The sequence below is a fragment of the Rhinolophus hipposideros genome (assembly GCF_964194185.1).
Source record: "Rhinolophus hipposideros genome assembly, chromosome: 19".
NCBI classification, from domain to species: Eukaryota; Metazoa; Chordata; class Mammalia; order Chiroptera; family Rhinolophidae; genus Rhinolophus; species Rhinolophus hipposideros.
The window spans coordinates 51,145,388-51,172,829 of record NC_138065.1 but is presented as its reverse complement, the minus strand read 5'-3'; the positions used below and the strand labels follow the sequence as shown (position 1 = coordinate 51,172,829).

Here is a 27,442-nt window from a genome sequence, read left to right as displayed (position 1 = left end):
TTCTGCAGTGAGTCACCAGGCAGCCGAACCGATGGTGTGGTGAGGAGCCCCTGCTCGGCGGCAGATAGGCCACTGCCGCTCCCAGAGCTCCCGACTTGCACATCCAACTGCCACATAGCATCTCCAAAATCTAGTTCAAGGTGACCTTAAAGGCAAAATTCTGAAGAAACCTTTCTGGAACCTTCCACCCCCACATGACCCTTACCACCAATTACTAGCTACAGTTTTCTCTTTATATTTTAGTTCTCCTTTCAGACAGACGTGTCTCAGCACAAGTATCTATTTTAGATGAGGGTACTTTCCCCTCCAGGTGGCTTAGAAATTCTTCCTCAGTTTCCCCTTTGCACTTTCCCCAACAGCACTTTGCATGTGGGAGAAAAAGGAAATATTTACATATTTTACATCCCTCCTATTCATTAATATCTACTTTGATCTGATATTGAAGAGAAGGAACATATTTTTTTTGGAAAATGTGTGATTAGATTCCATTCATCTCCAGCAGTTGAGAGCTAGTCACTCATTGTAGTTGTGTTATTTTACGGATGAAACTGAAGCCCAAAGAGGTGAGATGAGTTACCCATCGTCATACACCTAATTACCGGCAAAGCCCACATTTCCTGGTTGCCATCGTGACATCTCTGCTCTTACCTGGCTGTCCCCGGGGCTGGGTGGGCAATGCAGATGACAGGTAGAAATATGAGGCACTTCCGTCAAGTTAACAATACATGACTATTTTTGCTTTGGACAAGGTCACCAGTGACCTCCTAGCCGAATCCACCAGACCTTTCCTTGAGGTCTCTACAGCATCGGATGCCTTTGACTACTTCCATTCCTTCCTGAGACCCCTTTTCCGTTGGCTTCTCTGATCCCGCTCTGGCTCGCCTCTCCCACCTTTGTTCCTGACCAGTCTCTCTATCTGTAATCCTCTTGCCCTTTGTCCCAAGATTGCCATCTGCACTTCTTCCTTCCTCACCTGCAAAGGAAACTATCCGTCTGTTTCCTCTGTATTGCTTCCCCATGCTCTGGAAGCTGCCCCTGAGTGTCCTTGGGAGAGTCACCCTTTCACAGCCTGAGTTCCTCTGCCTCCACAGACGTGACACACAACGTGTGCCGTGCCACTCATGTTCCAGGTCCCTCTGACCAGATCAGTTTAGAAAACATGTCAGCACTGTTGTGGGGTAGCTGGGAGAGAGACAGTTCCCACTTCCATTGGATCTGAACATGTAGCTGCCACGAGCCATCATGAAGGGACAGCCTGAGATGGAGAAGGTAAAGAAAATGAGACCTGATAGGGTCGTCTGCCACCTGAACCCATACCTGAAGCCAAATACACTCCTGAGACTTGTAATGACCTGAGCCAATAACTTGCCTTTTTGCTTTAGCCAATTTGGACTGGATTTTCTACCACTTGCAAAAGAAAGAGACGTATTGGATACCTCATCTCTCTCTTTAAGCTCCCTCTAAACCCACTTCACGGTGATGACTCCAGAATCTCCATCGATAGCCTAGTCCACTCTTTGGAGCTCCAGACTCATGCCCACCCACCTAGTAGATGTTTTCTTCCATATGTCACACCCAGGTATCTCGGATGTAACATGCACAAAATGACATGTATCATCTCTGTGCTACCACCTCAATATGCTGTTCTTTATGTTTTCTCCATCCTAGAAAGAAAACACCAGCTACATCCAATCACTCAAGACAGAAATTGGACACCCTCGACCAGTGTTGCCAGCTTAATCCTGATGGGGTAAGGCCCTGACTGATACTTTCTGTGTGACCTGGGGTTGACTAGTGAATATGCCTGAGTCTGCACTTACATACGGACTTTCTCAAAAAGCTCGTATATAAAGCAGTCAGTGTTGGTCAGCTCCATTCCTGTCACAGGCATGGAGCGCGTCACTAAATTCTCACTCAAAATGTCATCCTCACCGCCGCTGCCCCAGCTCAGAGCCTCACCAGCTTCCCCCGATGACTACCAGACATTTCTACCCCATGGTCTTACCTTTGATCTCACCCCCACTCCAATATGCCACTAGACTGACGGTCCCCTACACAAGCCTGACTGTGCCTGTCATTCTCTGGCATCTGCAGAATGTATTCATTTGCAGTACCCTCCACTCCGGCTTCCCGGCTCACTCAGTTCTCAGAACACTCATGCTGTTCTCCAATTCCAGGACTTTGTACATGATCATGTTTCCACTGTCCAGATGTCCTTTCTGCCTCTTCTCCCACCTGGAGAAGAACTCGTCCTTAAGACTTGATGAAAAAAGTCACTAGAAAAGTGAAAGATAGTATGCTACATTGGCTAAAGAGGCTCACTGACCAATTCAAACCCTGACCTCCCTGGTGCCAGAGAGGAGGGAAACTGGAGAAAAGTAAAAGAAACAGTAATTTAAAATAGGCTTACATGAAAACTGAAAAAAAACACAAAGAAAAAATGGGGAGGAAAGAGAAAATTTAATCTTGAGATCGAAGAGGGCTTCCTACGCCAACAGAAACTTGAAGCCACCAAGACAACCAACACAGATTTAACCACATAAAAATTAAATACTTCTGCACAAAGGTATGATAGCAAAGCTGGGGAAGACATAAAAAGCAAGCTATTTGACTTATTAACAAAAAAAAAAAGGATTAAACTCTAGAATTTAGACAGAGCCTCACAAATTGATGAAATCACAAACAATTCCATGGAAAAACTGTAAAAATCACTTCATGGTGTAACTGACTCATAAAGTCAATCCTCCCTCCAAACTCTAGGCAGCACTAACGCTATCTCCAGCTTTGTTGATTTTTTTGGTTCTCAAAGAAAAACAGCCAGAAGACAACACCTCTCCCGCCAGGCATGCTTTATTGCGTCTCAGAACAGAGGTTGCAAGCTGACAGTCTGCAGGCTACAACCAGCCTGCACACAGGATCTGGTCGCCCTGCACATTTTGCAAAATGTTTTGAATTAGTTGCCAACTTTTAAGACGTGGAGCTTTCTTTCCTAAAAATGTACAACTTCCCCCCAAATTCAGAGCAAGGCAACAGTGTGCTGGAGCCTTGTTACACCTGCGCCTGTCTCTTTCCTGGAAGGGGCCCTCTCCACGCGGCCCCCACTGCCCCTACCCAGCCCTCCGGCCCTCCTGCCAGCAGGCGGCCTGACTGGCTCCAGGCAGCAGCAGAGTATACACCACAGAGCTGAACCTCCTCTGGCTGACAGTTAGGGTCAGCCCATTCTGCCTTCCACGGAACCCAAACAAAGAACTCAGGCTGACCCACCACACAGCCCAGCCCTCCTTGGTCTGTGACTCCTACTGCACAGGGCTGCAACAAAAGAGGGTGACTGGAGTACCCCAGGCCTTGGACTGAGTGAGTCTCTAAAATGCAAAGCAGGCCTTTTTATGAGGGGTCTCTAATCTGTGTCATGGATTAAAGTCTAGAAAGCCCACGTGAAAAGCACCCCATGTCATGGAGCCCACGTGAAAAGCACTGCCAAGTCAAAAGACCTGAGTTCAAGGTTGGCGCCCTTCTTGCTGGACGCCTCTCTTGAGTCAGTTTTTCCACCTGTAAAATGGACTACAGCACTTCACAAAGATGTTATGTGAATGAAAAGAAAAAGGGTATGTGAAAGTGCTTGTAGAGCGTCTTACAAGTATAAAACAAGATGGGTGTGGACGGGGACAGGAAAAGGGGCACTGGAGGAAGTGACCAAATTGGGTGGCAAGAGTCCCAGTTAAAGAGAGTTGGATGAAGAGCGCTCCCCTATCCGTCTGTGTGATTTGGGGTCCCTCCCACCTCCTTCTGCTCTGCAGGCCTGGGAACCACCTCACCTGTCTCAGGGCTGCAGTACGATGGATTATGGGGGAAAGCCACCTATTTCCAGATGCACTAGCGCTCCCGAGGATGAGGGGGGATGAGGCCGGCTGGACGCAGGAGGCTCGGTGAGGTCCGTGCTCCCGCAGCCTCCAGCGCGCGGAGAGGCTCGCCCCCGGCTACTCACCATTATTCCCATTGGACACATGCAGGAACCGAGATCCTTGACTAACACCACACCACCTCCCAACTTCAAATGACCTGCTGATGAAAGCACTTCGCAGAAAACGGATGAAAGGTACAATCCGGGACAAAAATAGCGCCCAAGGTGTGATGCGAGGCGACGCGCTGCCCGGCTGCGCGGTGCCCGGGGCGCAGACCTCGCAGAAGCGCCGCCAGTCCCCTGCCACAGGCCTTGGTCAACGGGCTGCGCGGGGTGACGCTCTGGCCCCAGGGCGCCGCGGGCGGCCCGAGCCCCCCCACGCGCCCCGGGTCTCCCCGCCGCCGATCAGAGGCGCAGAGGCGCCACCCCGCGGCGCCAGGCTGACCCGGCGCCTCTGGGCGCGCCCCCCGCCCGGCGCGGGGCGACAGCGCCCGGGCCCCGCCGGGAGGGCGCAGCTCACCTGGTGCTCGGGCTCCCGCCGCGGGGCCAGGCGGCCGCGCAGCCCACACCTGTCCCCGAGCGGGCGTGAAGCCCCCGGCCGAGGGCGCAGGACCCCCATCGGGGTCCCGGGCACGCCCCGCACCGTCGTCCCCCCGCCTGGGTCCTGGCCGAGGCTGTGGAGCAGGGCCTCTCGGAAGCCCCGGGCCGCCGCGGAGGGCGCGCCCCCAAGCCCTTCCACAAAGAGCTCGGGCTCCCGAAGCCAGGCGGGGTGCGGCCGAGGGGACGGCCCCGTGCCTCCGAGGGGCGCGGAGGCGTGGGGGAGGGGCGCCGAGACCCCCGGCTCACGCCCCGCCCCTGCGCCCCGAACCCGGCCGCGCTCCATCCCGGCCCGCGCTCCATCCCGGCCCGCGCGCCCCGCGCCCCCTCCGTGCTCACCGAGGCCCCGACCGGCCGCCGCCCGCCTCGGCCGCCGCTTCCTTCCTCCCGGCCGCGCGGGGACCAGAGGTTTCGGGTTTCAGCCCCGAGCCCGCTCGCTCCTCCCGCCGCCGGCACGCGGACCCCGCCGGGCGCAGGCCGGGAACTTCGCGCCGCCCGCGCCTCCGCCCCTCGCGCCGCAGCCCGCACCGCCCGGCGCCCCGCCCGGCGCTCCCCGCGCTCCTCACGCCCCTTCCTGCGCGGCCGCCCTCCCCCCGCCACCTCTTTTCCATCGCTTCCCACGACCAGCCTCCGCGCGGCTCTTTGTCTCGCCCTCCCCCGCTCCGCTGGCCCCGCGCCGCTCCTGCTACCCTGGTGGTTCCCGCTCGGGCCTTCCCGTCCCACCCCGCCGTCCCACTCCCAGCCGTTGGGCTGTCCCCACTCCGTTTCTCACTGCATCACACTTGCACTTTCGGATTCTTCCCGGAGGCTCCGCACTGCCCCATCTCCTCCAACAGTCCTGCCCGAACTCCTGGCATCACCTTTCCTGCTCACCTTTCATTCATCGGGCCAATGTGTGTGAGCGTCTGCCTGATGCCCGGCACTGCCTCGGGCCCTGGGCGTCTTACAGGGAAGCCACTGCGAAGCCAGCCCTGGAGGACCCCACAGCCCTTGGGGGTGGCGGGGGGAATGGAAACTCTCCTCTCCCTCGGAACCGAAGGACCGGGAGCGATCATGACAACACTCAGACTGGCGCTGCCAGTTCGGAGGACAAATTCATAAGGATTTTTGTTGTTGTTGTTGTTTTGTTTTGTTTTCTTCCCTGTCTCACTCCCCACGTTCTGTACCCTGTCTACCCTCTTTCGTTTTCTATGCAGTATTTTCACCAAGGGGACGAAAAGTTGGAGCAAACAGTAAAACTGCTTTCAAGAGGAAAGAGGCAGAGAGAAAGAAACAGGGCAGCAAAACAATCAGGTAAGAGTTAAGTTCACCAAACTCGACGAAAACGTGTACCCAGAGCAGGATTCAAATTCCTCCAAAATCCATCTGCTTTGATAATGCATTAATTAGTCCCTGTCTACAGTTGGCTCTGTGGGAGCTGCTTCCTTATTATTAGGCCACTGAGGCACCGTTTAGAACAAAATTTACTATCTAGCGCCTGCCAAACACCCAGCTTGTCTTCAGGGACAAGCCTGATAATGGGGAGAAAAAGAGTAAATGGAGGCCTTAATATTCCGGTGGGACAGGAGCTTTATTTGGTCAAATACTGGAAGCTGAGTCTCCTCTGAGTCTAGGTCACCAGGAAGCCAGGTGCTGAAGGAGCCTGAAGCTGTCTGTTCTCCAGAGTGTTTTATACTTTTATTGTGAAATCCCTAGTTATTTTTTTAATTTGCATTGACTCAGACACTGGCTAAGCTTTGTGACCCTTCGGGAGTTATTTAACCTTTCTGAAGCTCGGCTTATTCATATGATTATATAAGCATACTCATACCCAACTATCTGTAGAGTTCAAAAGCACATAAACTTAGTAAATCACCGAGGGCTACAGAACCTGAGAGTGAAGCCCCTTTGAAAGTTGGTATTCAAGAAAAGTCTGAAAATATATGCCATAGACTGGCATGGAGAGAATGAACATCTAGAATTATGGCTCTGGGTGTCATATCCACCCATGACACAAAAACTCCTTCCCATAGTTAGTCAATTCCATTTTGAACTCAGCTGAAAACATTCATTTCTCCTGCTGCCCATTATCAAATATATTATTCATCGCAAGGAGTTTTCTTCCCATAGCTTGTGAGCTCAGAACTTACTGTGCATTCTAGGATACAAATTACTGCCAACAAATCCATCTTTTAAATTGCTCTCTTAAGATTGGGTTTTTGTTCTTCTACAGCTAATGTTGAACTGTGAGCAGTATTCGGCCAAGTGCAGAGAAAACATAGAAAATATTATTGAAGTGATGATTTCACTATATACCGTTGTACAGGTAACAGTCATATGAAAAACATAACATTGATTTTGTGCAAGAGTTAATTTTCGTAAAGTACACTGTCTGTTTCTATAACCTAGGATTCCCCAGTATTGCCTTCCTACCTTTCACATGTCAGATTGAATGTCACCTCAGAGAAGTCTTTTTATTTATTTATTTTCTAATTGGGGAATATTGGGAAACAGTTTGTTTTTCCAGGACCCATCAGCTCCAAGTCAAGTTGTTGTTTTCAATCTAGTTGTGGAGGGTGCAGCTTGCAGTGGCCCATGTAGGAATTGAAATGGCAATCTTTGTGTTATGAGCACTGAGCTCTAACCAACTGAGCTAACTGGCTGCCCCAGAGATGCCTTTCTTGACCAATCTGAAAGAGATCCTCTAAGCTCTGCTCTCTCTCCGAGCTCTCTATTCTTTTTCTATATAAAGTGCATCCCAATTTGTGATATTTGTCCTTTTTTTTTTCTATTTCCCTGTTTTCTAATATGTCTCCACCAGTAGACATAAACTCCATGAGGGCAGGAACCCTGTCTGTTTTATTCACCACTGTAGGACCAGGACCTACTCCATTAAAACATTTTGAACAAATTAAAGAAAATAAATGAAAATAAATAGCAGTACATCTTCAAGGGCCTCTGCTTCTCAAACTTTGGGCTAAATAAGGATCTCTTGGAATTTCTTAGGTACAACAACAAAAGCACAATTGGTTAAAGAGAAGTTTGATATGTCCGCTTGTATTAAAATTAACAGCTTTAGTGCTTCCAAGGGCACCATCAAGAAAATGAAGACAGCCCACAGCATGGGATAAAATATTTGCAAATCGTGTATCTGATAAAGGACTTGTATCCCGAATATAGAAAGAACTCCTACAACTCAAAAAGGTAAACAACCCACTTTTTAAACTGGCAAAGGATCTGAACAGACATCTCTTTACAGAAGATGCGTAAATGGGCAATAAGCACCAGAAAATCTGGTGGACATCATCAGTCATTAGTGAAATGCATATCAGAACAAAACCCTCCAGGAAGGTCTAAATAAGAAAGGCAATAACAACTCTTGTGGAAGGTGTGAGAAATTAGAGCCCTTGTTGGGATTACCACTGTCTTGATAAAAGCTGTTTTCCAATATAAACGGAATTTTTAGGGAAGTTTGTTAAAATGCTGAGTTTCAGGCTCCATTCCCAGACCTTGTGGTTAGCTGCTGTTTGCTGTTCAGCATTCACTCCCTCTCCTGCAGGGAGCAGATCCTCAAATTTCCTTTAGGAAACCATTGCTTCCCCCTGGGGGATCAGCCGTGGGTTTTGCATAGCATTGACCTGCCCCCTGCTCCAGAGGTGGGCTCTGACTGTCAGAATTTCCCATCCTTTTCAGCCACGTGATTGGTTCAGGAATGGAGACTGGGCAGATTGAAGCCTCCAGGGACAATTTGCTGAGAATACCAAGTGGAACCAACATTTAGGGAACGGAGTACAGAAAGGGGGTGGGGGGCGTGAGAAATAAGAGAATTTAGGTGCTGGCTAAACTGTGTGATGCCCCCTGGAAGAAGCCTTCCCTGGGACTGGTTAGTTACAGGAGCCAATAAATACTCTCTATTAAGTCTATACGGGTTTGTTTCTCTGATATTTGGAACAGAAAGCATCTAACTCAGTGATTCTCAACATGACATTTTGGAAATTTGGGGGAGAATTTTGGTTGTCACAACGACAAGAGGGCTTTCCTGACATTTCGTGGGTGGGGCCCCTGGATACCAGACGTCTTGCAGTACATGGGACAGTCTAAGACAGAAAGTTGTCCCACTCACACGTGCCTTTTGAAGGACCCACAAAAAAGCTAAAATTCCTGGGCATGCGCTGTACACCAGTTTGTCGGGGATGCCATTACTGTGTAAACTGAGGGAAAAGGGTGCTTTCATTTGTTCAAACCTCACCAAGAGCTGTTCGCCATCTTGGAAAATCTCATCACTGAGAACACTGTCACTGTGGTGTCAGATGTACCAACACAAATTAGGTGGCCCTGTCACATTCCCCAGGAACAGCCTTTGTCAACCAATCTGAAATTCTCTCCATCCCACATAGAAAGAAGAGGCAGTCTGCAGGATACAATCTCTTCCAGTTCTCTTCCCCCCAAAGATGTTGTGGCCCCCAAATAATCCTTTCTTTTCTTTTGTTAACAGCTTTTTTGTCTGACTCTTCCTATAAAAACCTTCTCTTCTATACAACCCCTCAGAGCCACTTGTACTTGTTAGGTGGGATGGTGCCTGGTTTACGAGTCACTTAATAAAGCCAATTAGATCTCCAAATATACTCGATGGAATTTTGTTTTTTAACTAGTTATGAGGATTACATGACATAATGCTTTTAATATGCCTGGAATTTAGCAAGCTCTAGTTAAAGTTAGCGATTACCATCATTTTTAATTATTATTACTATCATTAGAATCTGTCTTAAACTGTAATGTCCTGAATGGGAATATCAGAGATTATGATTATTTCACCATTATTCTGGCTCTCCCAGCAAATAGCATATACCAAACCAATAAAGTTTGTGCTCAGGAGGTGATTTAAGAATTTGTGTAAAAGATAAATCCCAAATATATCATAAATCTAGCTGTCAAAAATGAAACCCAAATAAATTCTAGAAGAAAATGAAGATTAATCCCTTTATAACCTGGAAGTAGGAAAATATTTCCTATGACATCATACCCTGAAGTAATAATAGGAAAGATACATTTGACTATACAATTTAAAATTTTTCATGACAAATGACCATAAGCAAAGTCAAAAAAAAAAAAGGTTAACTGGGAAAAATATTTGCAACATGTCACAAATTGACATGTGACAGTTAGGATCCTGGCAGGAATCAGAATTCACTCCCAAACGGCTCAAATAGAGAGATTTTAATGAAGAAATTACCTGCACAGCCCTGGGCAAAAGATAAGGGAACAAACCCGGGCTGTGACTCCTTCAGACAAGTGGCATCAGAATGTCCTCGGCTTCCCTAGGACTGAGGAGACGGGAGGAAATACCGTTGTCAGCGCCCGCGGAACGGTGGAGAAGTAAGTGTTCCTAAGAGCTTTGTCAGGGAGGAGCAGTCCCCGCTGGAGCTGGGAGGTTTCAGTCCTTTAAACTCGGAAACCACTGCTTGCTGTTTGGAGCATCTTTTCTGTATTTCTTTTTATTTTCCCTCGGTTTGTTTAGGGATGTTCTTTGGAAAATATACATGAGACTTAACGGTATTTCTATCAACGAAAGTTGGAAAAGAGAAAAGACATTTTTCTCTCCCTTCAGGCCAGGGGAGCAGAGGGCCCCTAGTGGCCAATGTTGGAGCTGCCGTATTCTCAGCGGAGAACCTGGTGGGTCAGGGAGAGGGGCCTGGGAGAGGTGGACCTGTGCAAAAGGGAGGGAGACTGGAGAGAGAGGGAGAAAGATACAGAGATGCCAGGGGGATTGGGAGAGATTGGGAGGGAGGGGAGAATAGAAAAGACAAGAATGCAGAAATGCCAATGCAGGATTATAAAGCATGCGGTATATCCAACAGTTACCTTTAGCAAATAAGTACTTCTAATAATCTTATACAATACAACGCAATAATTTCTCTACCCAGAAAAATTAGAATATCGAAATACTTTTGATTGATATAAAGGATAGAGTTTTTGCAGAGAAATAATATTGCTGAAAGAATTGTTCCAAACATACTGTTTGAATGTTGGCCATATGTCATACCATAGATTTAATTGATTTTAAAGTGTGCCATCACAGATGGCAATGTTCTACCCTATGATTGTGCTAACGACAAAAATTTATTAAGAGATAAATATTACCAATGGGGTGAGCAGATAATGAGACACACCTTTAAGGTTGAATTACTCATATTTTCTTTTTTCAGTCCTGTCAGAGTGTCCCTGTTACTTGTAATGGTATTTGGTGATAACGTGAAAAGTTTACATTTGAGACCCTTTATAGAAGGGAGTCCAGTCAAATGGCTCTCCTGATCCCTGCTCCTTATTCCTTCCTCGTGGTAAATTCTGCAGTGAGGTGAATCTGTGACTCTCAAATTACTTCCTATTCTATTATGTGGAGAGCTTTGAAAAAAATTCAGATTCCTCGTTTCTGGAGGTGGATTGTCCTCACACCAGCACTTAGAACTGGGACCCTGGCAATGTCTTGTGAATGAAAATAAATCTATGCCCTTTGAGACAGAAATCCTATTCCTGAGAATGAAAACAATACTTCTACCATAGAAATAAAAGCACCAACACAGGATATACATATGCAAGAAAGTTTATTGTGACATTTTAGGTTGTGGCAAAAAATGTAAACAAAGTAAACGCCCATCCACAGAGGAAAGGTTGTAAAAACTAGAATAGCTGTATTATGGATTATATTACTAAACAAGAAAGAGCTCACGTGATATCAATTGATCTGGAAGGAGTTTTCACCATGTGCATTGTTAAGGAAATATCGCAGTAAGTAAAGATGTATATTTTGGAAGAGTATGGATGTGTGTGTATAAAACTATATATTGTAAGAAGTATATTTGTTCGGGAACTTAAGTCAGCTAATACATTTCTCTGAAACTCTGAGAGTTTGTAGTGGCTGGCTTTTATTTCTCCGTTACCAATGGGCTGGTTTTATTTCCAAGTCACACCACAAGTGAGAGTAGGCAACGTTTCTTTTTAAAAATAAATTTGGATGCAATCAACAATGGCTCCTCAAATCCTGTGGTTCTGCTGCACCCTCTCTCGCTACTCCATTACCCTGCTGAAATAGGGATGTTCTCATCCCTCGCCTGCCCCCTCCCCACTTTTAAATTCCCCAGTCTGAGTTTTCTTGTTGGCTCTTCTCCTCCCTGCCCTCCGCGGAACTTGGCCTCCCTCATGTGTTTTATGTAAATATTTGGGGTATGAAGGGCTGAGAACTTAAGGAGATGTTGAAAGTGGCCCCTTGTTTCCACTGAGCTCTTTCCTTGTCTAGAACAGACTCCCCGAAAGGTTTTCAAGCTGGGGGGTGGGGCTGGGGTGGCGGGGGAGGCTTGATCCAAAGATACACCTAGGAAAAGGGAAAGAGCACCCTCTGCGCAGGGACTAAGTTCTTCTCTTGGTTCTTCATGACTTTGCATTGAGTAACGGACCCCTCTTTTCTCTCTCCAGACTTGGTGCTTAGACACCATGCCCTGCCCGCCACTGTCATTTTCTGTGGATGGGGTTCTGCCTTCCTGTTACCGCTGGAGCACTGGAGTCCTGCTCTTGGTCCTCATCTGTGGCTGGCTCTTCCGCCTGAATTGCTCCTGCCCTGTGTTCCTGGATTTCTCCTGAGGGGTGCACCTGTCTTTCTGGGCTTCTTCCCACCATCTGTCTCTGGCATGCAGCCCAACGCCTGCCTTCATCCTGCGGGGCCGTGCAGAACCGCGTCCGGCTCTTCCTACCCTTGACCCAATCCTGTTGGTCGATGTATCACCTGCACGGCACGAGCCCCGCCCCCTAGATGACGTCATCCAATGAGTTCGGGGGCGGTGCTTCCCTGACCACACCCCTCGTGGCCGCAGCCCCGCCCCTACTCTTTTCTCCTGTTCTTTTTTCCGGGGCGCCGTGACGTAAGACGTGGGTCACGCAACACTGGAAGCGTCCCGGAAGCAAAAGCCGAAGGGGCGGAGGAGAAGGCGGGAAGGAGGGCGGGCGTCCGGATTGGCGACGGGGCTGGGCGGGGCCGGGCATGGTAACGGCCCTGAGGCCGCGGGGCTGGGCCGCTGCGAGGCTGGGAGACCCGCGTCCGCCGCCGCCGCCGCCGCCGCCTGTTCCGTCCGGGCCGCGCGGGCCCCGCCTCCGCCATGATGATCCACGGCTTCCAGAGTAGCCACCAGGACTTCTCCTTCGGGCCTTGGAAGGTGACGGCGTCCAAGACCCACATCATGAAGTCAGCGGACGTGGAGAAGTGAGGCCCCGGGGCCGGGCGGGGCGCGGGCGGGGCGGGAGGCAGGGCCGGCGGCTGGGTCCCTGCGGAGCGGCCCTGCGAGTGACACCGTGCGCGGTGCTCGCGTCGCCCCTCCGCCCGCCGGGCTCCCCTCCCGCGTGGGGCCCCGCCCGCGCCCCTGGCGGCCCTGCCCCGCGTCCTCGCGGTTAGTGACGGGCGTGACGTGTGTGCCGGGTGCTGCGCAGACACGCGCGTGGGCTCCGACAGCGTGTGCGGGACGGGGCGCCGGGACGGTGGCCGCCCGACCGAGTGTCCGCGTGTCGGTGCAGCCGGAGGCCGGGGACCGGGATGTGTCGGGACGGGAGCGGCCCCGGGGCGGGGGTGACCGGCGGCCCGCACGCCGGCGCCGCCCCGGGGTCATTGGCACCGGGGGCGGCGCCCCGAGGGACGAGTTTGGAGGCCGCGGGCGGGCGGGCGGGCGCGGGGCTGCGGGACGGGGCGCGGGGCGCCGGGCGGAAGGGGACGCAGGGCGGGCCGCGTCTCAGACGACGAGTCCCCGCGTTCGGTGGCCGTTTCCCAGGAGGAGGAGGAAGGGAAAGGGGAATCTGTAGGGAGGGCGAGGTTTTGGCTCGGGCTGCTGCGCGGGCAGCGTCGCCCTTGAACCGAGTGACACCCAGCCCGAGGGGCGGGGGTCGGGCACAGGGGACTGTGACTGTGGTTGGCCGAAATGTGGCTCGTCTCGGAGCTGGCGGGAGCCTCGTCCGCGAGGCGAGGTCGGGATCGTGCTTCCAGTCGGTGCCTGGGGTCGTGGGAGCGAAGGCAGGTCCTCTAGAAACCGCCAGAAGAAAAGGAGAGGCCGCGACGTGGAAGCCGAGACGTGGAGCCCAGCGCTTGAGGCCTCAGGGACGGGGAAGTGGCCAGGGAAGAGAGCAGAGGCGGGAAAGCACGCTGAGCTGCCTGGCAGAACACGACACAACATTCCTGCAGACTCAGGAGGAAAAACTAGGGGAATCACAGAAGAGAAAGGAAAACAAAGACTGAGTTACTCGGAGTTTTCTTCTCCATGTAACTTTCTCTGTTACATGTCGCACCATAGACATAATTATGCTGCACACAGAGCAGTCAACACCTAACTGTGTTTACCCTGTAATTTACTCACAGGCTCGCTGAGAGGTGCTGGATGCAGGGAGACTTTTGAAAGGGAATCAAATTCCACATCTTTCATCTCTTTGTGTTTTCTAAAATACATCTGCTTGAGTATACTTTGTCCTTCTTATGACAAAAGAAAGGCTTACCCTCACATGTCCTAAATTTTTCTGTGATGCATTGCCCTAGGGGGTAAAAATCTCTAGGATGCTAAATAAATGGATTATGGGAATTACTGGGTTAGGGAAGCTTCCTTTAATGAATTAAGGCATCTTAATCCCACAGAAGCTTCCTGTCTTCTCTGCCTTATAAAATGGTGATACCTGTTTGCTAAGAGCGAAGCTCGGCATTAGAAATGGTGTTAAGATAACTCTGAATTTAGAACATTTGAAGCAGTTTTAAGTTGGTGACAGTAATTCTTTCACATCTACAACTAGTTCATAGAACTACCAGAGGGGTACATACTCATTGAACTTGAACGCATTATCTTCCAAGATTGTTAAATATGATGATCTGTAATCATCAAGAAAAGGTAAAGTAATATTTTATATTTTCTGTTTAAGAACACAGAAAAGTCACGTACACCTGAAACTAATATAATATTATATGTTAGCCATATTTTAATATTAGGTTGGTGCAAAAGCAATTGCGGCTTTTGCAATTATTTTTAACCTTTTAAACCGCAATTACTTTTGTACCAACCTCATAAAAATCTGTTAAAAAACAAAGAGAACATAGAAAAGTCTATAATACATTTTGAAAGCTTTCCAAAATGAAGAAAATAAAAAAATTGTTACATAAGGTAACTGGAAAATTCACTTTCATGGAATCTCTGTGTTAGGTATGCTTTCAGGTTTCCTGGTTATTTCTATATTTGTTTATTATCTGTCTTACTTAGCCCACTACCTGGTACAATGCCATAATGATTGGACATTGGACGATGAAAGCATCTTTAGACTTTATAAATATATCATGTTTATTAAACCATATATTATTTAACATTTAGTAATGTAGGAAGTATTCTGTTGGGATCAAAAGGAAACCAAAGTGCTGACAGTGACATAAAATAATCCTACCTGATTTGGGTTATGCATAGGTTAGCTGATGAATTGCATATGCCAGCTCTTCCCGAAATGATGTTTGGAGACAACGTTTTAAGAATCCAGCACGGTTCTGGCTTTGGGATTGAATTCAATGCTACAGATGCTTTAAGATGTGTGAACAACTACCAAGGAATGCTTAAAGTAGCCTGCGCTGAAGAGTGGAGGGAAGGCAGGTGAGAATCGGGCCGTTACAGGTGAAACAGAGCAAAGAGTTGAAAGACATATTCGGTCATCATATGTGTATTTGATTAGAATGAAGGGCCAGTAGTATTATTAAACTCGATAGTGGGATCATCCTAGAATTAAGTTTTTTCATCCATAAAACGGAGATTAGTCACCCCACCTCTTGTCTACTTGTGGAGTTAAATGGAATTACAGTTGAGCTGAGCTACATAGGGTTTACTTTTTGAGCTTTCAGGGTTTTTTAGCGAAGAGGCAGTACACTGTGTCCTTGAATGTTCCTGTTTTTGAAGAAAAATGTTTATGTTTTGCGTTGAAAAAAAATTTTTTTTAATTTATTGGGGTGACAGCGTTGAAAATTTGTGGAGCTTTGAAATTCAGAAAAATAGGCTTTCTTTGATCACCAAATCAGCAGTTATTTACCTGGTGCCTGTTATGTACAAGGTCCCTTGGAAGAAGCAAAGGAGTATGGGCCTTTACACCATGTCCTTGGGCAGTGCACACGTGATTGTCATCAGCACATGACAGGTTCCATAAAATAAGTGCAGAAAAAAGGGAAGTCTGGTACTGGGGAATTCTGACAAGTACATGCATTTAGTAGAACATTTTGTGTTATTTGTAGGATGTAAGTGCATGTCATGTGTGAATACAGACCTGTATTCTGTGTCACTGAATCTGACCCTTCTCGTTTTGGTATTTGAGGACGGAGGGCGAACACTCCAAGGAAGTTGTGAAGCCGTACGATTGGACCTATACAACTGACTATAAGGGCACGTTACTCGGGGAATCACTCAAATTAAAGGTAAATCTTATTTGTTGCTTTTATGAGTCACTAATTGTCTTAGTCTTATCATTAGAACTTTCTAGTAATGGCTTATTTTTCGCTACTACTTTCATCCTACCGTGTTTCCCCGAAAAGAAGACCTAGCCGGACAATCAGCTCTAATGCATCTTTGGGAGCAAAAATTAGCATAAGACCCAGTCTTATATTGTAGTAAAATAAGACCGAGACTTATATTAATATTTGCTCTCAAAGATGCATTAGAGCTGATTGTCCGGCTAGGTCTTCTTTTAAGGGAAACACGTACTTACTTTTTTTTATTGTGGGAGGCTTCAGACCCTTAATACGAATGGATTGTGCTTATTGATTATCAGCAGGAAATAAAAGAAGAAAATAGTGCAACAATTTTTATTCTTAAAAGTATGATTCATAGCAATGCAAACTGCCTTCATGTTGTATTTGTCACTCAAGAAGAATTAAAACATGTATCTGTCCTTGACATAATTTATTAGGTGACGTAGACAGATCAGCTATGTGGGCAAAGAGGACTTCTGGTCAGACAAGTTAGGTTTTTGTCCTGCCTGCACTATGTGTGAACCTGCTCATTACTTTATCTATCCGAGTCTGTTTTATTAGTAAATTGGGTAACCAGAAATATCTGCCTCATAGCGGAGTTTTGATACGAGATAAGCTGTGGGAAAGCTCTCAGTTAATTCCGAAGCTGTGTGTTGCTGTTAAGTTGTATCCCTTGAGCCCTGCTTCCGAGGAGGTCATCTTACAGTAGATGACACTAGGAAGGTGGGGTCCATAGGTCTCGTATTGCAAGCTGAGCTGTGTATTGAAATCTTACAGTGTGACTGAAGTGAAGGAAATTCGGCTTAGGTTGCAGTCTCTAACTGTCCCGCTCTCTTATAGATAACGAAATTATTTCAGTGTATCTATTTACATTAAAAGTGGTTACTGGAGGCCCTCTGTCATATGTTGGTGCTTAGGCAGAAATGTCCAGGAGGTTAGGTTGTGCATGGGTCCTTGTCTCTGCAAAGATTTTTAGAACCTTGGGAAGGTCACAGCAGGAACTTATTCTTACCATCAGTTTCTGCTGCTCCTCCATTCCAAGCTTTTAAGTATTTTTCTGTGCTGCTTCCAAGACAAAAATAGGTTTTGAGAGAACATGTCTTCCTTCCTTTTTGCCTTCCCCCAACCCCCTTCCTCTTTCCCTTCCTTCCTGAGCTCTTACTATGTGATAGCACTAATCCTGGGAACTGCGGATTCGTAGAGAACAGACAAAACCCCCTCCTTTATAGTCTACTGGGGGAGGAAGGTCCCATAAATCCCTTATAATAAATACTTCATAGATAGATGTTCTCTCTTCTCATGCCTGATTGAAAACCTCTGCAAACTGCGTAGGCCATTTGACATTTCGTTGCCAGGAGTCAGGAGAGGAACTTATTTTAACCTGATGCAATAATGATGATGACTTTGTGGGCTGACTTAGGGAAAGCCTCCTGGAGGGTCTGAGGTACCATCAGCCACTTCGCTGTGTCTCCAGCTCCTTAAAACACTTTCTGTGCGCCTTACATTTTGTCTTTCAGGTTGTACCTACAACAGACCATATAGATACAGAGAAACTGAAAGCCAGAGAACAGATTAAGTTTTTTGAAGAAGTGCTCCTATTTGAAGATGAGCTTCATGACCATGGAGTTTCCAGCCTGAGCGTGAAAATTGTGAGTATTAGGATTTTCATGTAAAATTTCTTTCTTCCAGTCCTACCATTCGTCAGAAATATAAGACTCTCTTTGGACCATACCTTCTTAACATGTCGTCATGCAGTTTCACTTGGGTCTAGGGTACATCTTATCAGTATCCATTATAGAAGTCACAAAATCTTAGTGCATTGTCAAGACTTTAGTTCAGCCAGCATTTATTAACGACCTGCTTGGCAACTTTGCAGTTTGTTTGCTTATTATTTAATGTGAATGAAAACTATGATTTAATGTTCACATTTTGAATTAAAAATGATATTGAAAAGCTCTGCAGACAGCAAGATGGATGTCATTTAAAGAAGTGACCTGTGTGTCAGGATTTCAGTGCACTATTAAATTACACTTCAGTGTCCACCACAGAAGTGGAAACGGAATTGGCAAGTGTTAATTTCCTGGGAAGACAAACTACTTCCATTAACAATGCTATTCAAAAAACAACTACAAAAAAAACCCAATGCTATTCGTGGAACATGCCTAAAAAGAATAATAAACAGGCCACTAGCAGTTTCTCATATTTGTTTATTATTAGGTTGTAATTGGGTTTCTAACATTTTCTAGAAAAACTTGAATTGAAACTTTGTATTAAATGTTGTATCGTTTAAGACCCAACTAAAATGTCACTTCTTGGGGCACCCCAGTTTCAGGTAACCCCTCTCGTAAGAGAGCTGTACTTTTGCTTTAATAAAAATCTTTGCTCCTCTAAAAAATAATAATAAAATGTCACCACCTCCGTGAGGCCTTCACAGCAGAGTCCAATATCCCTTCTCTACACTCCTGTAAGTTAACCGCTCCATTGTAGCACTTATCACAAGGCCTGTCAAAGATGGGCTCCAGAATCATTGTTCTTGAAGAGTAGTCATTGCAGGTGTTGTTTTGTAAACAATAAAGAATGAAAACAAATCAGAAGCGGCAATAAATTTAAGGTCAAGTTTTTTTGTAGAATCAGAGGATTTTGGAATTGTGATGAATTTTTAGGCCTCCGTGTTTTATAGACGAGGCCCCGAAAGACTACTTTGTCTAAGATTGTGAAACTAATTAGTGACAAAGTTTTCTCTGAACCAATATATATCATTATTCTCGTATTAGATCATTGTTTCTTTTAGCACCTTACTCCCTGTTTACCTACAGTTCTCCCCCAGTTTATCTTTTGTCATTTAGGTTTGTTCACTCGCACTCATCCAGTCATGTCCCTTTCCACTTGTCTACCCACCTACAAAGCTACGATGTTGAATGTTCTTTATGAGTATGTACATTGGGGTGTGTGTTTGTATCCAAATGGGTGTATCTATGATGTACACGGTGGGTGTGTGGGGAGCACACGTGCTTTTGTGGATGAAAGTGGTGGAGAGGGGACAGATGTAAGTGTGTTATGTGTGTACCAGAGTCAGGAGTAATGTCACGGACATTGTGAAATGCCCTTCGCACACAGCGAATCAGTTCACCCCTTGGCCCTTATTCCTAATCCACTAGGACCTGGATCCTGGCAGGCTTAGTGTTAGACAGGACAGGCAGCGCTTCTCCCATGGTGACGGGAGCAAAGGGGAGCAGGACGTCGGTAAGGCTGCCTTTGTTCCCGTGAGTCCCACACCTGGAGCTTGTCACAGTTACCAGGTGAGGTATTGAGTTGTCTTTAACATTGTAGGACAAAGACTAGTTCTTACCCGACAGTGCTTAGTGTACTCGGTGTGTTTGATGACTAGGCAGATGTGGAAGTGGCGGGAACAGGTGAGGAAAGTCTTCTTAGAGGAGGGGGGTCCCTGACCTGGGTTTTAGGTGTGTACATTTCTCTTCCTGCTTTCCCATAAACCAATGTAATGTTGTAATTATGCACTAAAAGCAAATTGATTTAGACTAAAGTGACATGTATTTCAATGTGTAAATGCATAGTGATTACACTAAGACATAATGAAGTATTAGGTAGTTGAATTTGCGTATTGAATGACTGTGGATGTGACAGTTACAAGTGTAGGCTAACAGATGCCAGGTATGTCAGTGACTCAAATAACAGTCTGGCGCTGCCATTGGTGATGGAATTTTCAAAGTGGTGAACAACTCTTAGTAAAATTCCAAATAAAACAAAGTATAATGTTTCCTTGATTTACAAGGCAATTGTCTTTCTGGATAATGGAGTGACTTTTGTATTTATATGTAAAATGGGATTCAGTTCTCAGGTCGGATAGTTAAAAGTCGTTTTTCTCCCCTACAGGAACGCCAGGTGAGATGCGTGGGAAGCTCTGCGGGGTGTGGGGTTGGACGTGGTTGTACAGGTGCTTCCTGTGCGTTACAGAACACTGCACGTTCTGGTCCTTAATTGCTAATGTTACTGTTGGTTGCTCATCATCACCAATGTCCAAACGCCCCGGGGAGAGAACTACTGCCTTATAACGTACAGCCGTGTATTGTGGTAGAATTGGGACGCACTGGGACCTCCCAGATCCTAGCCTCCCCACTGCCCTGCTGAAATGGCACTGCTGCCCGCTTCCTGTGTTGTCACGTGCCACTGTTAATAACTAATTTTGAAACCTGAAGAAATGTTGTGCGTCAGTCTTTGCCATAAGTTATATCTAGCGCTTTGTCAGGTAATGATGTTTCTAAATCCCTTTATTGTGGCGCATCAAGTGGTCGTCGGTCAGTTCTTCCTCCAGCTCTTCTTTCGTTAAGTCTGGCCTTTGGGTCTGTTGCTGCGAGCGGCGTCCCAGTGCCCTGTGGCCGAGCCCTTTCTCTAGCAAAGAGAGCCAGCCTCCATTTCACTGAGCCCACGGCTCGGAAGCACCTGCTGCGTGCTAGGTACTTCTCTAGGCATTGGGGACCCCGTGTGGAGCACAGAGATATTCCCCCGATTGGGGAGCCGGCATCAAGAGGGGGGAATGGGCTTTAAGCAAGTAAACACATCAGTGGACCTGCTCCTTTGTAATGGTGTCCTGTGAGAGAATAACGACCATTGTCTAAAGTGAGCATAATTTCACATTATTTGGGTACGTGCTGCGTCTTTTTAACTTCAATGTATTTTGACTTAGAAACAATACATTTCTATTGTAGGAAACTGAAACCGGGATGTTAAATGCTATGATATAAACACGGTTTGGAGGCTTGTGGGAGCTAGGAAAAAGAACCTGTACTTCAGAGGTGTCTGTACTGCTCATTCAGCTCTCCTCCAGTGCTTTAAAACGTTTTGTTTCTCTTTGCAAAGTAACAAAATACTTAATTTTCATTAAATTATTAATGTGCCTTTCTTTTTTTTTTTAAAGAGAGTAATGCCTTCTAGCTTTTTCTTGCTGTTGCGGTTTTTCTTGAGAATTGATGGAGTGCTCATCAGAATGAATGACACGAGACTTTACCACGAGGTATTTATTTGGTTGTTTAACAAATATAATCGATATTGGGCCTCTTCATGTTATTTCATTATCTGAGAATTTGAAATTAAATAATACGTTATATGGCAATCTTTCTAACTTTTAAGATTGGGTGTTTCACATTCACTGTTGACTGAAGTTACTAAAACATTACATCTTCTTTTCCAAAAGTTCTGGTAGCTGCAAATGTTCTCTACAGGACATTCCCTACTTGGAAAGTCTGATGCTTTTAAAAATTGTTGTATGTCCTTAATCTGTGTCTAAGAAAACTGTCCCTTAACTCTTAGACCTGTGTTTATAGTGTTATTTATATAAGGTTCTGATATTAGAAACAGTAATTACATGGCCTCCTGAAATTTGTATTCCTTAATTATTTAGATAGTTGTTCTAAAGTCTGAAAGCTCCGTGCTCCTTCTGAAAGAACTGTTAACAAACAAAGTGTATAAAAAATAAAGTGTTAAAAGCGGGAGCAAGCTTAAATCGAAAATTTTTCTAGCAGCTTCATCGCAGCCTGTCCTTTCCATGAATGTTTCCTTTGACATTGGTGGTCATGCAGAAGGACGACTTCGAGAAGAGACCTCCGGGGTCAGTTAGCATAGGCGTAGCAATGGTTACCTTTCTAACATCCTAGGAAATAAACGCTGCTATGATCTCGGTCTCAGAGCTGAGCTAAAGAAAGACTATATGCTTATGTTTTTAACTCAACAACATTGTGTTTTTAAAGAATTCTCCCTAAGAGATTCTAATATACAGTAATCCACAAATATTAATTAGGTGGTTGCTGAGAGTTGTACGAGGTGTGATTGAAAAATAACGGTCAATGTTTAAATTAAAAAAATTTATTACAGTAAAAGACACGTTGCCATTAATTCCCCCTCAAAATACTCCCCCTCACTTCGAACACACCTACCCCATCGTTCTTGCCACTTTCTGAAGCAGGTCTGGAAGTCCTCTTTTTGTGAGTGTCTTTAGTTACGCTGTCGTGGCTGCTGCCTGGACATCCTGAATTGATTCAAAACGTTTTCCTTTCGTGGTCATTTTGACTTTGGGGAAAAGCCAGAAGTCGCACGGTGCCAGATCCGGTGAATAAGGTAACACCGTCATATTTTTATTTGACAGAAATTGCCATATTCTAGAAGTGATTTGTGACACAGAGTGTTGTGATGGAGGATAAAGTAAAGACACTCACGAAAGAGGACTTCCAGAACTGCTTCAGGAAGTGGTTAGAACGATAGGATAAGTGTGTTCAAAGAAAGGGGAAGTATTTTGAGGGGGATTAATGGCAATGTGTCTTTTACTGTAATAATTTTTAAAATTTAAACATTCACCGTATTTTTCGATCACACCTCGTGCATATATGGATGTGCATGGCAATGTTGTTTATAATCCAAAATGGCAGAAGGAAGAAACTCACTGCCCACTGAATGGGCACTGAGTAAATCGTTTCCTCTACATCAATATAGCAGAAAAACATACAACCATTAACATTAATGGCAGACAGTTCTATTTAACTGATTTGGAAAGATGGGCATAAGATTATGTAAGATTCTGTGTAGCGATTTCTAAGTGTTAAGGATAGTGTCTATAGGAGCTGATTACTGATGATTTATACTCTGTATACTTTATGTTATTTGATTGTTTCTTTTTTTTTTTTTTTTTTAACTTTATTGGGAAACAGTGTGTACTTCCAGGACTTTTTTTTCCAAGTCAAGTTGTTGTCCTTTCAATCTTATTTGTGGAGGGTGCCGTTCAGCTTCAAGTTGTTGTCCTTTCAGTCTCAGTTGTGGAGGGCGCAGCTCAGCTCCAGGTCCAGTTGCCGTTGCTAGTTGCAGGGGACACAGCCCACCATCTCTTGCAGGAGTCGAACTGGCACCTTGTGGTTGAGAGCCCACTGGCCCATGTGGGAATCGAACCGGCAGCCTTTGGAGTTAGGAGCGTGGAGCTCCAACCGCCTGAGTGACTAGGCCGGCCCCTTTTTTTTATTTTTATGAGGAGCACTAATCTGTCTTTATTGACATAAAAGTTTGAAACCTTAGGGAATATAATCTTGTGGTTTTCTTTTATTGAAAAGTATTTCCCCAAAAAACAAATTGTAATAAATTGCTGTTTTAAAACCTAAGTTAAAAAAATCTTAAATCGGAAATATTGAAGTACCAAAAGAAAGCGATTTTAAATGAGCAATTTGGCAAAAATTTGTGGAAATGGGAGAGAATATAATTTTTTTTTTGGTTCTCTTTTGGTATATAAAAGTAGCCACAGTTATGTAGGTAGCTGATAATATTTATACCCTAAAGAAAAGATGTAGTTACAAACTTGAATATTAAAATCTCTTGCATATTTCACTTATATACGTATTTACTTTGAAAGTAAAACCTTTGCTTGTGTGTCTCTTACATGGTAATTATTAAATCTGTTGACATATTGATAGCTGATGTGACTGGGATTCATAGGGATTGGAATTAATAATTCAGAATTACTGGTAAGAATTAAATAGCAATTATCTCACTGAAGAATAAGATAGTCCTATTAGACTTCATGCTACTTTTAGAACCTGTCCTAAAATGTAAGCAGTTTTGTTTAATAGAAAGGATTATAAAATCAATATAAATTTGTTTTAACTTTTTTTATTTTTAAACATAGGCTGACAAGACTTACATGTTACGAGAATATACATCACGAGAGAGCAAAATTGCTAATTTAATGGTACAGTATTAAAGATCCCTTTTTGGCCGTTGTATTTTTATGTTTCATTTTAAATATGTATCTCCCCACGCCCTACTTATCCACCCGAATCTGCATCCCTGAACTCATGAACTCACCTAAAGGGCTCTATAGGATATATGACTTTAGTGAGCTTACCTCAAATCCAGGAACAGTTAGAGATATTAGAGGTACCTTAGCTATCATCCAGTTTAGCTTCCGCATTTTATTCTGGAACAACGGAGACCCAGAGGTGTGAATTACGCTGAGTCACACATCTGGTTGGTGGAGCCACAGCTGGTACCAAATACACGTTCTTTCCATTTGCCACCTGCCACCTTAGGATTTCTTTCTACCCAGTCTCCCCTTTCCCCTGAAAGTGGTAATTCTGCACCATGACTTGTTGGTTTGGGCATAATTTCTCTTTATTTTTTGCTCCCCTGGGCCTTGTAATGGGCTTCCTTGGAATTTAGGATTCTATAATGAGTTACTTAAAAAGTGATACTTTCCTGCAAACTTGGTATTCTTTTTTCACCCTTTGTGCTTCCTTCTGTCTGGGCCCAGTATCCATAGGTTAGGTTAGTTACTGAGATTGCACTCAAGGCTGCACACTGGGCTCTAACTGAAGGCTACTGCTTTCAAGGAACAAAAGCAACAGGGAAAGGAGACTGGATTAAGATGTGTTCAGTTCTCAGCACCTTTTTGGGAGCATTGTAAACACCCTATCTTGGGATCTTTGAGGAAATCATCCAGTGACAGCTGAAGAATCAGTAACCAGAGATACCTGGTATTTTAGGAATACTTAAGGATGTTCCTTATCTACATACATTGCACTTCATTTGAAAATGTGCGTGCTTTTTGAATGCTTGAACCGAAGCATTTCTAAAAAATATCAATGCAATAACTGAATGTATGCTAATACGATGTCCGTATTTCCTAGCATGTTTCACCTTCCCTGTTCACGGAACCTAATGAAATATCACAGCATTTACCGATAAAGGAGGCAGTTTATGAGAAGCTAATATTTCCAGAAAAAATTGATCATAACCCCGCAGACTCACAAGAAAATACACCTGTGGAATAGAATGTGATGTACCATATACTCACCGTGGAATCTGACTGGAGACCTTGGCTATTTGGATGGGGGTATTTTTATTATGAGAGTTAATTGCCTTGTCTATGTGCAAATTTTCTGTAGCCTTAAAGGAAAAACAATAAAAGGTTGTTGCAGGTAGGTTCCATTCAATGGCTGTTTGTGCTGTCTACCTTGAAATTCATATTCCAAATTTATATTTCCTAGAGTTAGATTTGGATTTCTAAATTGTCACAAAGTGAGATGTCACCAGTAGGGATCTGTGTGTGTCTTATGAGCACTGGACATAATCTGCGTCCATCGTGAAACACTTTTCTCCCGTGAGGAAGTTCATTGTCATCTCTGAATCTTCTGTGACCTTCACGGGGTTGCCGACCTTGCACATTGATGTACCAGTTTTTCACCCTGGGCTTTGTGACGTTTCTTCGCACTTCTGGAGTCATGATTTGCCTCCGAAGAAATTGACCTTAAACTTTAATGATCTTCACCCACAAATTAAAAAAAAAAATGTTTCCCCCCTAAATTTAAATTGGCATTTGAAGTGTAGAGGAAGTTTCAGACATAGAACCAAATAGCCTAATTCTTTGGAGAATTTAAGCTATTGTGTCTGTAGAAACACATGGGCATGTTTGCCACTGACAATATGTCAGGGCTGTCTCCACCACCTCTGCGTGCTTCTTCTTCTCTGTGGCTCTCCTCGTACTGACATTTTTTACTTCTGTCTTCCATGTAACCACAGAGGGGATAAACTCATCGAATATTGAAGTTGGTATTGGCCCTAAAAAGTTTGAAGAGGTAATATGGATTGTTTTTAGCACACGTGACATTGACTCCTAATACAACCAGATTAATTCTCTGCTTAAAACATTTGAGAAGTAGCTGTAGAGGAGGGGGCTTATTTTTAAATACAAAAGCCAGTTTTTCTATTTTAAGATTCATGTTTTTAACATTATAGGGGATCCAGTAGAATGTAATTAATTAGTATAAGACTAGGCAGTACAGAAAGTACACAAAAATGAATTTAAAATGTCTTTGGTTATTTTGATGATGACCCTTTAAACATTTGATATTCTTTTCTGCCTTTCTAAGTGGTCTTTATAAAGTAGAAAGTGTTTACAAAGGACCAAGTAAAGAATTACTTGAAATGGATTTTTAAAAATGACTTTTTAAAGGGCAGGGGAAAAAATATCACCCCTTTTTTCTGGTTTGTAATAACTGTTGTACATATTTCCACTTGATGGATAAATCATTAACTAAGAATATTTAATTAAAAAGTATTAGCAAAGCTCTTCAGATATTAGCTTGAAGATAAATTTTAGTGAAACAATACAATTAGATATTCATTCATTACTCAAACTCTGGTATGCTGTTGTGCGTGTAGTTGTTTAGCTGATTTTATTAGCTAAATTTAGTCACAAATGGTTTTGGTATTCATTTGCCTTCTGTTGTATCACCTGCATGGGATAGGAAATCAAGACTTTGTTGACTTTACAAAAACGTGGCATGTTCACTGTATATTAAATATACCTGTATTTAATGTTTTCTCTTAGGATGGGCAAGTGTGTATGTTGTATTCAGCTTTCTGTTTTATTTGCCATGCAAATTTGAACAGAACAGCTCATTATTCATGCAAATTATAAGAAATGAAAAACTTGTAAGAATATTAATTAGTTGAAGTTTCTGGGCAACATTTTATATATATATACACACGTATGTATATATACGTCTATATATATTTCAACTTGATTGAGATGTCTTAATCTTTGAGTCAGTCTTAGATTACTTATTTTGAGAATCCATTGTTAAAAACCGTAGGGAATTGAAAGAATTGACCTTTTTTTATAGAGTGGGTGGTGTATAGAACAATGTACTTCTGAACATTTTGTGAGTTTATTCCTGCGGAGAATACTGAAAACCTGTATTTGCCCATTGCTAAATAACACATATACCATTTTATATTTATTTGTCCCAAGTGATTTTTTTGTAAAAGGAGAATAAACAATAAGGAATTACTGATCTGTTTTGCTATTTCATTTATTCCATTTTTGTCTTGAAGTTTAAAGAATGGTTTGGTATAGCTTTCTCATTTTGAACTTGGTCAACTTTGTAGTGTTTATCTCCAGATTATAAATGAAAATCTAATACGTGGTTCCGAATATAACCCCCCCCCCCCCCCCCATTTAGCTTTTGGGCTCTGCTTCCTCTTCTCCTTCTGCCTCCCCTTCCCATCCCAGGACTTCTATGGATGTTATAACTAGCCAGTGTTTTCCATTGTTTGGTTAATGTTTCCTGCTTTTGAAAATACAAACACCTGTTATATGTATAATTCCACTTAGTTTTGAGTACTGTGTCCTATATAGTCCTAGGAGGGATTACAGTAATGAAGAGATATAGTATATGTCTTCATGGGATTAAAGTCTAATGGAGGAGACAAAGGAAAAGTAATTACAAATTTTAACAAATGCAATGATGGAAATAACACTGATTAAGAGAATAAGAAGATCAACTTTAGTAGAGGTTCTGTTTCGGAAGAGAATGTGGAAAGCCTCAAGAGAATGTCACTCCTAACTTAACAAGGAGAAAAGTCTGGTAATTACAGAATTCAGAGAGCTGAGG

At 44.4% G+C, this 27,442-nt stretch overlaps 3 protein-coding genes across 7 annotated transcripts in view; 2 read left to right on the top strand and 1 right to left on the bottom strand.

The window, feature by feature from the left end:
• GPR161 (G protein-coupled receptor 161) overlaps positions 1-5,017 on the bottom strand; it is a 31,531-nt gene extending 26,514 nt beyond the window's left edge. Inside the window, exon 1 of one of the 3 annotated variants that reach the window (XM_081026540.1) lies at positions 4,838-5,017. The gene's annotated coding sequence lies outside the window, so the exon portion shown is untranslated. Of the gene's footprint in view, positions 1-3,985; positions 4,109-4,421; positions 4,473-4,837 lie in introns of those variants that run through there. The other 2 variants (XM_081026542.1, XM_081026541.1) reach the window with 2 other exon arrangements.
• On the top strand, positions 4,132-12,371 carry LOC308487687 (uncharacterized protein; the record flags this gene model as incomplete). The annotated part of the gene is made up of 3 exons (XM_081026206.1): positions 4,132-5,791; positions 9,800-9,853; positions 11,948-12,371. The coding sequence occupies 3 exons, from the start codon at positions 4,132-4,134 to the stop codon at positions 12,226-12,228; spliced, it is 1,995 nt and encodes a 664-aa protein (XP_080882332.1). The 3' UTR covers positions 12,229-12,371.
• A 99-nt stretch (positions 12,372-12,470) lies between these two features.
• On the top strand, positions 12,471-26,840 carry TIPRL (TOR signaling pathway regulator). Of its 3 annotated transcripts, none has more exons than XM_081026543.1 (7): positions 12,471-12,728; positions 14,950-15,129; positions 15,839-15,938; positions 17,510-17,641; positions 20,929-21,024; positions 23,674-23,736; positions 24,674-26,840. In XM_081026543.1, exons 1-7 carry the CDS (start codon positions 12,625-12,627, stop codon positions 24,815-24,817), a joined length of 819 nt encoding a protein of 272 aa, XP_080882669.1. In that variant the 5' UTR covers positions 12,471-12,624; the 3' UTR covers positions 24,818-26,840. The 3 variants fall into 3 exon arrangements, with proteins under 3 accessions (XP_080882669.1, XP_080882671.1, XP_080882670.1); XM_081026545.1 differs by having other exon boundaries at positions 12,500-12,681; XM_081026544.1 differs by lacking the exon at positions 12,471-12,728 and adding an exon at positions 12,760-12,912.
• The last annotated feature ends 602 nt before the right edge of the window (positions 26,841-27,442 follow it).